Source organism: Artemia franciscana, chromosome 17 (genome assembly GCF_032884065.1).
Source record: "Artemia franciscana chromosome 17, ASM3288406v1, whole genome shotgun sequence".
NCBI classification, from domain to species: Eukaryota; Metazoa; Arthropoda; class Branchiopoda; order Anostraca; family Artemiidae; genus Artemia; species Artemia franciscana.
In genome coordinates, this window is record NC_088879.1 from 24,307,375 (window position 1) to 24,321,871 (window position 14,497).

General features: G+C 35.3%; 1 protein-coding gene across 5 annotated transcripts in view; it reads left to right on the forward strand.

Annotated features, from left to right (window-relative positions):
- LOC136038042 (cap-specific mRNA (nucleoside-2'-O-)-methyltransferase 2-like) overlaps window positions 1-14,497 on the forward strand; it is a 51,644-nt gene that overhangs the window by 18,546 nt on the left and 18,601 nt on the right. For all 5 annotated transcript variants that reach the window (XM_065720986.1, XM_065720987.1, XM_065720988.1 and 2 more), the window contains 3 exons: window positions 2,691-2,929; window positions 9,183-9,316; window positions 10,418-10,730. In XM_065720986.1, the coding sequence (XP_065577058.1) occupies window positions 2,691-2,929; window positions 9,183-9,316; window positions 10,418-10,730 (686 nt within the window). The remainder of the gene's footprint in view (window positions 1-2,690; window positions 2,930-9,182; window positions 9,317-10,417; window positions 10,731-14,497) is intronic.

Genomic DNA, 14,497 nt, shown 5'->3' on the forward strand with positions numbered 1-14,497 from the left:
TTATGGGGGCGTGGATCTGAAATCTAGGTAAGACTATCATAAATTACTTCAACTTTTTAGTGATCTTCAGCGAGATGAGCAAGTGAATCCTTTGAAAAACTTACAATGAAGGTGATATTTTTGGGTCTAACTGCTTACTGGTAAAATGAATGTCCTCAAGGAACTGATAAAATAAATATGCCTCAAGAGAAGTCGTGACCCCTCAGGCCCTGGAGCAGTGGCCGTAAATAATTACTTTTGCTTTTGACCTAGGTTTTATCCAGCCTTTGCGGTTGTATTAAGGCTTCTTCTTCAGAAAATTTGGTGAAAATGTAGGCGATATTTTTGGGCTTAAAAGAAATTTTCCTGGCTATTTTTGGGGGTAGTGGGATGCCAATCCTTTCTGTTCTTTGCAGAGGCCATTTTTCATGGTGCTGGATCATCTTGCCTTGATAGTTTTCTCTGAAAGAAGAATAGATCCTGCTATTCTATGAGCTGTAACGCCGAGCTTTTTTTTCGCTGCCGGGGAATGGGAGTACCCACTGAGCTATGTCCACAAGCCGGTGAGTCATTCATGGTATACTTAAAGAGGGGCCTTTTGCCTCCCCATCCATATTTATGCTCCCAGGTGTGGGTACCCCAGCTTGTTTTAGCTACCCCTGAGACTGTTTTCCCCATTGGTTTTTGCGTCTCTTTTGGACGTGCCCTATATATCTGAAAGACTTTCACTCATTTGCCACCATGGGAGTTCTGAGTGGCCTGGGGCTGGTACTCCTCCTGAGAAGGTGTCTCAGGAGACTCAGCATACTACATAATAATTATTAATAATTGATATACGTGTGTATTATAATAGAAAAGGGGGCCTTGGCAGTATCTCAGGATTCTGGATCAGGATCTTAGAATTGTATCATTCTCGACAGATTAGTGCTGAATCAACGTTTTAGGTCAATATTGTGCATCCTGTGTTGATTTATATGTACCTACCCTTCCTTTTAACAGGCTTAGCTTGCTATTAAGAATAAATCTTCTTCTGGGCATTTGGGGAAGTACTCTGGTTTCTCAGTTATTATGATTCATATGTTAAAAAAGAATAGATCCATAATTTATTCATCATAGACGTGACTTGGTTGGCCAAACAAAACTTTTCTTGCTGTTTGTTATTTCATGAACAGTTAGTCCCTCTTCGTCGTTAATCATTATATCAACAGATGATTAAATTTGGCAATCAAAACAAACGGAAGTTAATCGAAAATTATTTTTCGAAAAATAAGTTTTTCAACAAAAATAAAGAGCCATATGGGATTTGGGAACTTTTCACACGAAGGTGTTGCTTAAATATAAATAATATTGGAAAGTTCGTCCGGGTAGGTATGAAGAATCATGATGATTTTCTTAAATAATCAGCTTTAGTGTCTTTTCAGTTTATGTTTTGTTGCTGTATTTTTTCGCCTGTTTTGCGTATGTCACCATGACCCAATTGGGCTTTTGTGTGAATAAATCCATCTATCTATCTATCTATTGAAATCCTAGACGAGTAAGAATGAAGCACAATAACATTTCAATTTTAAAACGAACAAAAATACTATCTATGAATAAGTGAAAGCCAAAACAAAAATAAAGTAAAATAGGTAATCAGGTCAAACATAAATATGAAAGATGCCACTATAGATAAATGACTGAATTATAAAAAACAGAAATTACCAGGAGCAGGGTTACCACCTCCTTAATTTTTCTGAAAGCAATAGCGTAATTTTCACTTTAATGAAGACAGTTGGTATTTGAGTAGTGTATTTATTATTTGACGTAATATGAACGGTAACACAACAAAGGAATAAGGTTAAATTATAGGACTAATCACTGGGGACTAATATCAAAGGACTCGAAGTTTACAAATAGGAGTTATGCTGCTCCCCTCCCTTTTAATCCTTCTTAACGACTTCAGTGTTGTTTCAGTATTGTTAAATAAAATATGTGCTCGTCATTTGAACAGTGGGGTTTTTATTAATCAAAACACATACGCAAAATTACTATAATGATCAAAATGACTGGAAAGACCTATTCGAGTTGCCTGATCGTTTAGTGTCTAATGATGTCAATTCCTTGTAACCTGAGCAGTTTTGATTTTTGCTAGTTTAATTATAAGAGAGGAAGTTTTTAGTATTTTGTGTTCAGTATAGTGCAGATGATGTTTTGACCGTTAGAAGGTTTAGGGAATGGTAGCCCAACTCTTTTTTGTGGTATTTTCTCTGCGTTTTAAGTTTGACTAGATTATCCGTTTTATGATATATTTATTCATCTCTAATAGTATATTGTATCTGTGTTCAATTTGACCATTTATTTCAATTTTGTTTTTTTTTGGCTTTTGTTTATTTATTGGTAGTAATTGATGCTTTTTCGAAGATCGAATTTGTAAAGGACTTATTTATTGCTTGTCTTAGGTACTAAAATAGCTATTTACTTTTCTTTGGAAAGCTTTTTGTTTATTTCTGTTTGTTGTTCATCTTTAGAATTGTATTATTTGTCCGTACCGTGATTTTCTAATAGATTTAATTAATTAAACCTCTCTATCTCTCTCTGTCCCTCACTTCCCATGCCCCTCTCTTGCTTCCTCTCTGACAGAGTTTGATTTATCACCCGTTTCAGTGGTTTTGCAGTTTTTACCCTTGCTTCTTATGTACTTGTTTTTAAATTTCCTAATTTATCTGTTTTAGACAAATGGTTTAAAGAGTTTTCATTTATGTGAAGCTCCTGGTGCATTTGTTTACTCTATGATGCAGTATCTTGAAAAAACTGATGATGCTACTAGGTCAGCTTGGCAATGGAAGGCAACTTCTCTTCATCCCCATTATGAAGGTCATGATACTAAAATGCATGGACTGGACAAGTTCATCCTATCCACATGGGATAACTGGTTTTGGTGTGAAGATGGAACTGGTAATATTATATCGAGGTAGATTTTTTTCAAATTATTTATCGGTTTTATGCACAATTAAGCCTGATTCTTTGCAGTCTCAAGGGACGGGCTTTTAGTTTAAATTATCTAGGTATTTCATTTATCTAGTTTTGTAATAAGGATGGTTCTCATTAATGCCTGTTTCAATTAGATACTTACTTCTGAAAATATATTAGTGAAAAATAGAGCTGTTATATGCAAATGATCCTTAAAACGTTAAAATCTGTGTTAATTTTTTACTTTAGAATTCAAAGTTAAGTTTTGCCACTAGAAACACCGGAGTTTTGCAACCTAAATCTCTACTCGGTGTCCTTGGTCCTCCCATAATAAAGTTCTCAACTAGTTTTCAGTATTTACACGAGACTAGTTTACACGATCCTAAGTGAACTAGAGAAACCAAATGTTTGGCTAAACCTGGTTTTAGTCGATTTCCAAAAAGCGTTTGACTTAGTTGACCACACTATCCTAATTCGTTTACTACATAATAACTTTGAAATTGACCCACTCTTAGTAAATATTGTTATATCGTTCCTTTCAGACAGATCACAAGTTGCAAAATACAAAAATACCTTCTCTAACCCCCTCCCTAGGTACTGTGGAATACCTCAAGGAACCTTATTGGGACCACTATTATTTCTTGTCATGATTAACGAAATTGGCAAGGAGTTCCCCCAACGATGGAAATATGTTGATGACTTGTCGATCCTTGAAGTATGTCATAGGAATATTAAGTGACCCCGTTGAAATCCTAACCCAATGTTCGGATGAATCCAAGAATCTAAATATGACAGTAAATCCCACTAAATCACAGATAATGACAATCAACTTCTTGACATCTACTCCTGCTTTTTGCGATCCGATCCCAAGCGAAATGCTAGTGAAACATGTTAAGCTTCTTGGTGTCACAATTTCTAATGATCTTAAGTGGGAAACACATGTATCCAACATTGTTAAACAAGTAAATGTTTCACTATCCATTTTTAAGCTACTAAACAAATTTAATTGTCCTAAGATACATTCCCTCTGTGTTTACTTATCCTTTATCAGACCGTTATTGGAATATGCATGTCCGGTCTGGCATTCGCAACTTTCAGATGAACTTAGTGACAAAATCGAGTCGGTCCAAAAGCGTTCGCTCAGGATCATTTACAAAGAAGGCAAAATTCCATACTCCTTACTCCTTAAAGCTGCGCGCATTACCACCTTAAAAGAAAGGAGGGGAAAAATTTGCCTGCTTTTCGCTAAATCAGTCATTTCCAATCCCCGCACTGAGGACTTACTCCCTGATTTTCACAATCCCATTAGACTCCGACTCCCCCGGTCAGCCTCCTTAGCAATCCCAACTTACTCTCCGATTCATGCTGTTACAGAAAGGTTTCGCAAAAGTTTTATACCATTTATTCTGAAACACCTTAATAATAATTCGTGATCATGTAATTGCCAAATTCCCCTTTTTACTGCAATGTTTTTGTAATTTAATTGTTAAGTTTATCTTTGATGATTTATTCTTTGATGAATTTGCTTTATCTTTGATGATTTTGCTTTTTTAATTCCTTTTAATTTTAAGTGTTTGACTTAATGTACTATTTTGATTTTTTTTCTTAGCTTTTAGTGACATATAAAGCGAATTCGGCTCTTTAGAGCTTGTGATAGTTCTTTTGCAAATAAATCTTATCTTATCTTATATCTTATCTTATCTTATTTGTCTTGGAAAGAAAAAAAGAAAGAAGAAGAAATGATTATTATTTTTCAATTAATCTGTCAATTCAGCGATATTGGCTAAGTTTTTGTTAGGTCAAAAATTATTGGGTTAGCGCTCACCTAAATTAATGACTATAATGTATCATAATTATTATTATTATTATTTTCCCTCCCCTCCTTCCAAGAAAACAAAGTATAAGCTATAAAGTATGAGGGGGAGGGGAGAAAAAAAGACAATGTGCTTGAGTGAAACATTACAAAACCACTTTAGTTCACGAATGATTAGATTTAAAGTAATTAGCTCTCAGTTTTGTAATTTCTCTTTCAACAACCGAAAAATTGTCGGTAATGTGGCAATTCAATGATGGTCAGGTTGGGATCAGAGAGGTTTGAGCAGGCTGTCCTTCTCCTGCTGCTGAGGTGTTTTCATCTATTAATCAAGTCGTTATCGATAACTATTACTTCAGGCGAACCATGGTTTCGTTGATTTGTTTGTTTTTTTTGGGGGGGGGGGGGCAAATCAAGGTGCCCTTGATCTCAATCTTAACTTCCACATTTAAGTTTCAACGCAGAAAAAAATTTATTCTGATCTCAGTTTTCGAGGTTTTGCCACTTTAACCGAGTTTTCTAGTTTTTGTTTGCCCTTAGGCCAACGGGTATGAGTTTCAACTATTATATAAAAAAAAGTTTCTTGCCCTTGCCTTTATTTTGAAACATACCTTTCTTTAGATTTTTTTTTCCAATTGGAATAGGCTCTTGTCGGTATTTTCACTGAAAAAATACGACAAAAAAAACTGGAAAATAACCTAATATTCACAGTTTGGGTAATGACACTTTATGATGACATTTTATGATGGCGTTATTAAGTCGACTATATAAAAAGCAATTACATATACAAATTAGCTTTTAAATGAGTGTTTAAGCAGCTGTCTATGATGTCCCAGTATCCGGCCTAGTTTTCCCATTCCGGAAATAAGAATCAAATCATACATTTTGGGTGCCATCTGGCACTTTATGAGGGTGTTATTTTTTATGCTTTATTTTTTTTACCTAATAGTTGAAACTCCTACCTGATGGGCTATGAGCAAAGGAAAATTAGGTTAAGGTGGCAAGCCCTCGAAAACTGAGGCCGGAGCAAATTTGTTTTTATTTGAAAGTTAAATCTGGAAGTCAAGATTGAGGTCAAGTGCCATGAAAGTCAGCCTTATTTATTTTTTTTACCTAATAGTTGAAACTCCTACCTGATGGGCTATGAGCAAAGGAAAATTAGGTTAAGGTGGCAAGCCCTCGAAAACTGAGGCCGAAAGGTGGCAAGCCCTCGAAAACTGAGGCCGGAGCAAATTTTTTTTTATTTGAAAGTTAAATCTGGAAGTCAAGATTGAGGTCAAGTGCAATGAAAGTCAGCCTTAGTCCTGGCACAAGGTAAAAGCAGGCAATAAAGGAAAGACCAAATATTACCCAATTGGATTTATATCAAATAAGACGCGAATTTCACCTTTGGCTCCAAAACAGATACAATACCCTACACACCAATGAGTTACACTCTGAATAAGTACGACTGTAATTTCAGATCACCACCACAGATGTTGCACGTGATATACTTGGTTACTGCCGCCCCTACAGATTGATTTGAATTTCAAAAGCATCCCTGTTGATGAACTAAGAGAGACTTAATTCGGTCAATTTCAGCAAACAATATAAACCCGAACTTGGAAAGTGCATCAGGCAAATCATGGGAAAGAACTCAATACGTCACCGGGGGGAAGTTGCTTAAAGACGATCAAAAGAAGCTACTTGTGTGTCCTATACAATCAAAGATAAATAAGGGAATACTATTGTCGATTGCATTAAAAAAGCAGAGGGATGCATACTAGCGAGTGTCTAAACCAGAACTTGGGCACACGTAGACATGGAAAAATCACTCTCGTTGGTTAGAAAGAACCGAATGGCATAAACACATATTTGTCAGACTTTACGAAAGTCAGACAAAAGATGGCGAAAATATCAAAGCCATCTGATATATTACGGAAAACTTTCCGAATTCTAGCCTGGTAAGACCGTCCGTCTGATCATTCAATTATTGGAAAGATAGACTTTTCACTGAGGAATATTTTCTGTGATTAAATTGCTCCCTTTGATTAAATCGAACGGAATATGTTGTTGTATATAGGGTGTCATAAGGATTTGTCGACATTCTGGAAGATTATTACCAAGGATGCGAGTCCGGGGCTAAAGTCTGTGGTTAAGATTCCCTCTCTTTGATGTAAAGTTAAAGTATCAAACAAAGTGGTATGCTCTCATTAGTTGTATTTAATTCATTCTAGCTCAAGCTCTCTGGATATATAAAGGAATAGTAGGTGTTATAGTGGTTAGAAATGCGAGCTTTTCAGACCTTTATTACATAGACAGTGTAAATCTTCTCACCCCGAATCCCAAACTCGGACCAAAAAATTCTTGAGGAATTGGCACATTTTTCAACCTAACTTGGCCTACAAATAAATACGAAGGAAATTTAAGTTATTGCTAGAACATCATAATTGACAATCAACTGCCCTAAATTGTCTTCTTCTCAGAAAAGTTGATAATTTTGTCTATTTTGAATCAAAGGTGTATTCTAAAGAAAGATGTTGTCAAGATGTCAACTTAAGAAAATCCAGAACTTAAGCAGCAATGTTTAGTTCTACAAGCCTCTCTGAATTTGTCAAGAGATCAGCTTGTGAACAAAGCTAAGCATAAATCATTTGCCAGTAAGGGCAGTTCTGCTCTATGGTGTTGAATCTTGGCCCATCAAAGTAGCCCATGTCCGCTGACGTTTTCACAACATGGAAAGATTCTCTGTCATCATTGGGCTCCACCGCCTCTACTTGCTTGGACATGCTTTATGCTGCCCTAAAGAATGCTTTGTAAAACAAAACTGCTTGCGTAACCAAACCCAACATGATGTAGAAGATGGGAGAGTGGCTAAAGAATTGGTAGACGCTAGTTAACACGATCTGGAGCCAGCTGGAGGTTTGCACAAATTCCAATTCAGCCTTTACTTTTCCAATGCTGGCTGAAGTTTCAGAGAGTTGACCCAAGACCAGCCGTCGGGGAGACTCACATGCAAAAGCTTTGTTCAGCAGCGAGTACATATTAGTAATTCTTGGATATGCTGCTCTTTCTCTGCTAAAAATGATTTGAATTGGCGACTATTAATATGCAAGATGCCTGATGTTGTATTTGCGAGGGGGTATAGGGGATGGATCCCTAAATGAATGTCGTCAGGAGCGTAGCAGAAGCGTTATTAGATATCAATAAAATTCGTTTGGAAGTAAGTTTAAATTTCTCAGTTGTGTTTTTTGGGGTCCAATGTTCCTTCTGATTTTTGTCGGGGAGGGAGTCCTTCAGTTCCTGTCATCAAGATATTTACCAGAACAGATTGTCGAGACTTAGAAAAACTTGGTAAGAAGTATGAGCTAACGAACTAGTTACACATTGTGTGAGTCTTAACCTAAGCTGACCTTTTTAGGGGAGAGAAACGGGAGGGGCCCCTAAATTTATGTCGTCGGAGCAAGGTCTTAGAATAGTCTTGGTTTGAAGTAAGACTAAGTGTCCTCGTTATACATTTTGATGGTCCTTGACCATTTTGATCTTTGAGGGGGAGAAATTTCCCAAAATCTTGTCATCTTTGCGTCTATCAGAAGGGCTGTCGAATTTTAGTCAAATCCGTGAGAAGTACAAGCAATTGTCCTTGTTGTGCTTTTCTGGGAGCAGCTATGTCATATGATTTTTTGAAGCTATGAACTTTTAGAGATCTGGACACGATCTAAGCTCTATGAGGGAAAAGAATGCAGATTCCTAAATACGATACATCAGAATAATTAGTTTTGGTTCTCAACTAGACTCAGTCAGAATTAAAGTTTAGCGTGTTATTTCGTGCTACTTCAGCACAGTCAGGGATCAACTCGACCTCCTTAGGGAAGGAAGATGGGCAAAATAGTCTGTTTTAAAGATGTATTTGATAAAGGGGTATCATATCTGACCTAAATCAGGAGGTAGTAAGAGATAGTGTCATAATTGAGCGTTTTGGGAGTCTTCGCTTTCTTGTAACTAGCTCTTGCACCAGAAGAATACACAATTTAATGGGAAGTAAGAGTCGGCATACTGTTGTACTTTTTGACGTCTTGGCGCTGTCCAGCCTTTGCGGAGGAAGGTTGGCTCGCAATTCTTCAGATTAGGATATCCACAAGAATTGGTTCTCGGATCTCAACCAAACTTTGTTGGTAGTAAGAATAGGCCAATTATCTTTCCCTACATTTTCTGGGCTCTTTACCTCATCTAAAATTGGGCTGAGGAGGGGGGTGGGGGGTAGAATTTCGTCATTCTTGTCATCAAGACATTATCAGAACAGGTTACTAGATGTAAAAACAACTTCATGGAACGGAAGAGCTTTTGCTTTTTCTGATCTGAGGGTCAGGTTATTTCCTAAGTTTCCCTTTGTGGACCAACGTTTTCTAGTCGTAAATTTTGTTTCGTCTTCGATATAAACTGCTCATTTTTTTTTCTACAGGAACAATATTCTTAGCATATTCAGTAAACATGGTTATGGCACCTGTAATTTAGTTACTGCAGACGGCAGCTTCAATTGTACATCGAGTTTTGGAGAGCAGGAGGCAATGGTTTCTAGACTTAAATTTGCTGAAAGTAAGATTTCTTTCTTTTGCTTTGGCTAGTATATATATATATATATATATATATATATATATATATATATATATATATATATATATATATATATATATATATATATATATATACTAGTATATATATATATATATATATATATATATATATATATATATACATATATATATATATATATATATATATATATATATATATATATATACTATATATATATATATATATTATTTATATATACATATATATATATATATATATATATATATATATATATATATATATATATATATATATATATATATATATATATATAATATATATATATATATATATATACATATATATACTTTTGTGTTTTTTGGTAACGCTAGATGGTTTGTGTGTGTTTTATTCTCAAATTATAGCCAAACCTTGCTCTGTTATCCGTTTCCAAGCTCACAGGTCTGGCTGGAATGAGCGAAAAGAAAATCGTGTGAATCCTGAAGGTTTTCTTGAGAAGTAGCCAAAATAAAAGATTCAAACTGGTTAGGATGGAAGAGAAGTGCTCGGTAGTGTGTAGACGTGGTATATACTAAGGTTATGGGGGGGGGGGTTGTGGTAGCATTAGACTGGAAACCTTTTTGATGTTGTCTCTTGCAGGAAAGATTACCTTTATACGTTTGTTTGTCTCTTCGATTCAAATTTTATTTTCTTTTGTCTTTCTTTGTTTCTCATTTCCTTGATTCTGTTTTTCATGAAAGGGATTCATAGTCCTATTTTTTTCTTCTTTTTTAAAACGAGATTTGTTTTGTATTTACGAAAATTGTTTTATCAGCTTTTTATCGATGCTTGTCAAGCTGTTTCCCTGTGCTAGCTAATCAGTATAGTCTTAAGCCAGATTCTGTTTTATCATGATTATTTAAGTTTCAAGAAGAAAGACATACAGCCTTTCCTTCATATAGCTAAGAAAATGAACAATTTTGTATTAGAAAGCCACATGAAATAAAAAAAACAACATTATTTTCCTAATAGATCAACTTGAATTTTTTTCAGTTTAGATCGAGATTAGTTCTATTTATAAATATTGTTCATTTTGTCTCAATTCTATGTTAATTTTTCCAGTTGTTACTTCAATGGGGCTGCTTTCAGATGGTGGAAACTTGGTAATAAAAACGTTTACATTCTTTGAGCACTCAACCCTCCTTACACTTTCTATTTTATTGCGAAATTTTAAGAAAATCACTGTAGTTAAGCCTGCGACAAGCAAAGCCGGTAATTCTGAAGTGTACCTTGTATGCGAGGAATTCCTGAGATATCCGTTTATGGAAAAGGAATTTGAGACACTTCTTTCAGCCGTAGATGACGAGTCAGGCTTCAAATCTCAGATGATTCAAATGACTGAAGAATCTTTTTACAGCATCTTGCGATGTAACTTGTGAGTGTTTTTCTTATTAGTTGTCTTATTTTAATGCAGTATCTTTCAATAATTTTAATAGTTGTATTTATATAGCGTAAAGAACAGGGCGTTGAGGAGGGAAAAGTCCCTTTAATATACGGAGTAATTTCTGTTCGTTTTAAGTTTTAATGTAGCTCCTTACTTTCAGTTAAAAAACGTGTGTTTTTTTTTATTTAATTTTTGAACATTTTTGGATTAATATACTTTTTTATTTTGGCTGTCCGCTCATGAATAATTCAAACGAAATTTCTATATTAGTTTTTTCTTGACTAAATGGCTTTCTCTTAGTTTTGATCGAAAGATTTTGAGAGAAAAGGGTTGGAGGAGGAGGCCTAGTTGCCCTCCAATCTTTTGGTTACTTAAAAAGGCAACTAGAACGTTTAATTTTATACGAACATTTTTATTTGTAGAAAATATACGTAACTTGCGAATTAACATACATAACGAACTTCTATATTTGTATATTTTTATTATGTATATGATGGGGTTTGCCCCCTCGTTAATACCTCACTCTTTACACCAAAGCTTAAATTTCGTCCCAATTCTTTAAGAATGATCCCTTGTATCACAAAGGCCGTAGAAAAAATAGTTGAAATTACTAAAAATACTTTAGTGTAAAGAGCGAAGTATTTAAGAGGACATGAACCCCACATATACGTAATAATTTTTGTTCGTTTTAATTTTTAATGTTTCTCCTTGCTTTCAGTCGGAAAAACTTTTCTATGTTTGTCCTGCGCTCCCTTCGTGGTTATTATCTTCACCCTTGACAAATTCCTCCATGGAAAAATCCTCCCAATTAACCCCCTCTCCTCAACCCCCCTCCCAACCAACAAATCACCCTGAAAACGTATGTACATATCCCAATAACCATTACTATACCTAAACACTGGTCAAAATTTGTAACTTGCAGCCCCTCCCCCTTGGACAGTGAGGGAGTAGGTCTTCCCTAAAGACATTGTTATTAGGTTATTTGACTATGCTGAACAAAGTGGCTATCTCAAAATTTTGATCTGTTGACTTTGGGGGAAAATGAGCGTGGGAGGGGTCACTTAAAAATTGCACTACAATTTTTAATTTCCGTTAGATTGAGCCCTCTCTTGACATTCTAGCACCACTGGGTCGATACGATCACCTCTGGAAAAAAAAAAAAAACAATAAACACGCACCCTTGATCGGTCTTCTGGCAAATAATACAAAATTCCCCATTTTTGTAGATAGGAGCTTGAAACTTCTACAGTATGGTTTTCTGATAAGCTAAATCTGATGATGTGATTTTCGTTAAGATTCTATGACTTTTAGGGGGTGTTCACCCCTATTTCCCAAAATAAGGCAAATTTTCTCAGGCTCGTAACTTTTGATGGGTAAGATTAAATTTGGTTAAACTTATATATTTGAAATCATCATTAAATCTGATTCGTTTGATGTATCTGTTAGTATCAAAATTACGTTTTTTAGAGTTTCGTTTACTATGGAGCCGGGTCGCTCCTTACTACAGTTCGTTACCACGAACTGTTTGATAATAGAGTCTTCGAATTTGGCTTGGAGAAATCAATAAAACAGCCTCGCTGTGTTTCACTGCTATGTTCTTTCACGAGGCTTGACATTTCACGAGGCTCATTGCAAAAAACTACAATATCTTTGTGTCTTTGTCAAAATCTTTCAGCCGAGGTTTTTCAGCCGATGATAGCAAATTAAATTCTTTTAGACGTAAACGAGCAGCTCACCCTGGCTTTTTGTTAGTGCCAGGTCGTATACGATATAACAAAGACAATTATTACGATTCAACGTGTTGACGCCGTCGCTTTCACTAAAAATAAAAAGGAAATGGAAGAATAGTACGATGCATACAACAACACAACGCAAATAATTTTTATACAGCTACCATAATTTCTATACTGAACATTTAACGCTGCAAAACAGAGAACCTGATGTGATAGGTGGCGTGCTCTTTTTATTGAGCTAAGATCAGCATCGTCAGTCTTAAAGCTTTCGCTCATTAGACGGTTCTCTCCTTGTAGATATTAAATAAAAAAACTAGTTTTTTTAAATGAAAGTAAGGAGCATCATCAAAACTTAAAACGAACAGAAATTACTCCTTATATGAAAGGGGCTTTTCCTCCTCAACGCCCCGCTCTTTACGCTAAAGTTTCTTACTGTTTTAAAAATAGAGTTAAGAGAAAGTGTCAAACTTTAGCATAAAGAGCGGGGCGTTGAGAAGGAAAAGCCCCTTTCATATACGGAGTAATTTCTGTTCGTTTAAAGTTTTAATGATGCTCCTTACTTTCATTTAAAAAAAAACTAGTTTTTCTTATTTAATTTCTGAACGTTTTTGAATTAATGCATGTTTGATTTTGGCTCTTCGCACATAAATTATTAAAATTAAATTTGCATATTAATTCTTTTTTTGGATAAATGGCTTTCTCTTAATTTAGATCAGACGATTTTGATAAATAAGGGGTGGATAAGGAGGCCTAGTTGTCCTCCAATTTTTCGGTTACTTAAAAAGGCAACTAGAACTTTTAATTTTTAACCAACGTTTTTATTAGTAAAAAATATACGTAACTTAAGAATTAACTTACGTAACAAACTTTTAGATTCTTATATTTTTATTATGTATATGAGGGGGTTTGTACCCTCGTTTATACCTCGCTCTTTACAACTAAATCGTAAGTTTTGTCCCAATTCTTTAAGAATGACCCCTGAATCAGAAAGGCCGTAGAATAAATAGTTGAAATTACTAAAAATACTTTAGCATTAAGAGCGAGGTATTTATCTCCTTCTAAATACCTCGCTCTTAATGCTAAATTATTTTTAGAACCCCTCATATGCGTAATAATCTCTGTTCATTTTAATTTTCAATGCTACTCCTTACTTTCAATTGAAAAAACTTTTTCATGTTTATTTTTTGCATTGTTTTTGTTTTAGTAATGCTAGAAAATCCTGCGCCTTTTCATTGAATTTCTCTTCTCCCATGACATATTCCTCCAAGGAAAGATCCTCCCACATAGCCCGCTCCCCTCAACCCCACCCCCCGAACCAAAAAATCCCCCTGAAAACGTCTGTACACTTCCCAATAACTATTACTGTATGTAAACACTGGTTAAAGTTTGTAACTTACAGCCTCTCCCCCAGGGACTGTGGGGGAGTAAGTCATTCCCAAAGACATTTTTATTATGGTTTTCGACTATGCTGAACAAAATGGCTATCTCAAAATTTTGATCCGTTGACTTTGGGAAAAAAAGTGAGCGTGGGAGGGGGCCTAGGTGCCCTCCAATTTTTTGGTCACTTAAAAAGGGCACTAGAACTTTTCATTTCCGTTAGAATGAGCCCTCTTGCGTTTGTTTGTTTGTTTCTTGTTTGTTTGAAAAAACAAACAAACAAATAAACACGCACCCGTGATCTGTCTTCTGGCCAAAAATACGAAATTCCACATTTTTGTAGATAGGAGCTTGAAATTTTTGCTATAGGGTTCTCTGATACGCCGAATGCGATGGTGTGATTTTCGTTAAGATTATATGACTTTTAGGGGGTCTTTTTCCCTATTTTCCAAAATAAGGTAAATTTTCTCAGGCTCGTAACTTTTGATGACAAAGACTAAATTTGATGAAACTTATATATTTAAAATCATCATGAAAATCCAATTCTTTTGATGTATCTTTTAGCATCAAAATTCTATTTGTTAGAATTTCATTTACTATTGAGCCGGGTCGCTCCTTACTACAGTTCGTTACCACGAACTGTTTGAT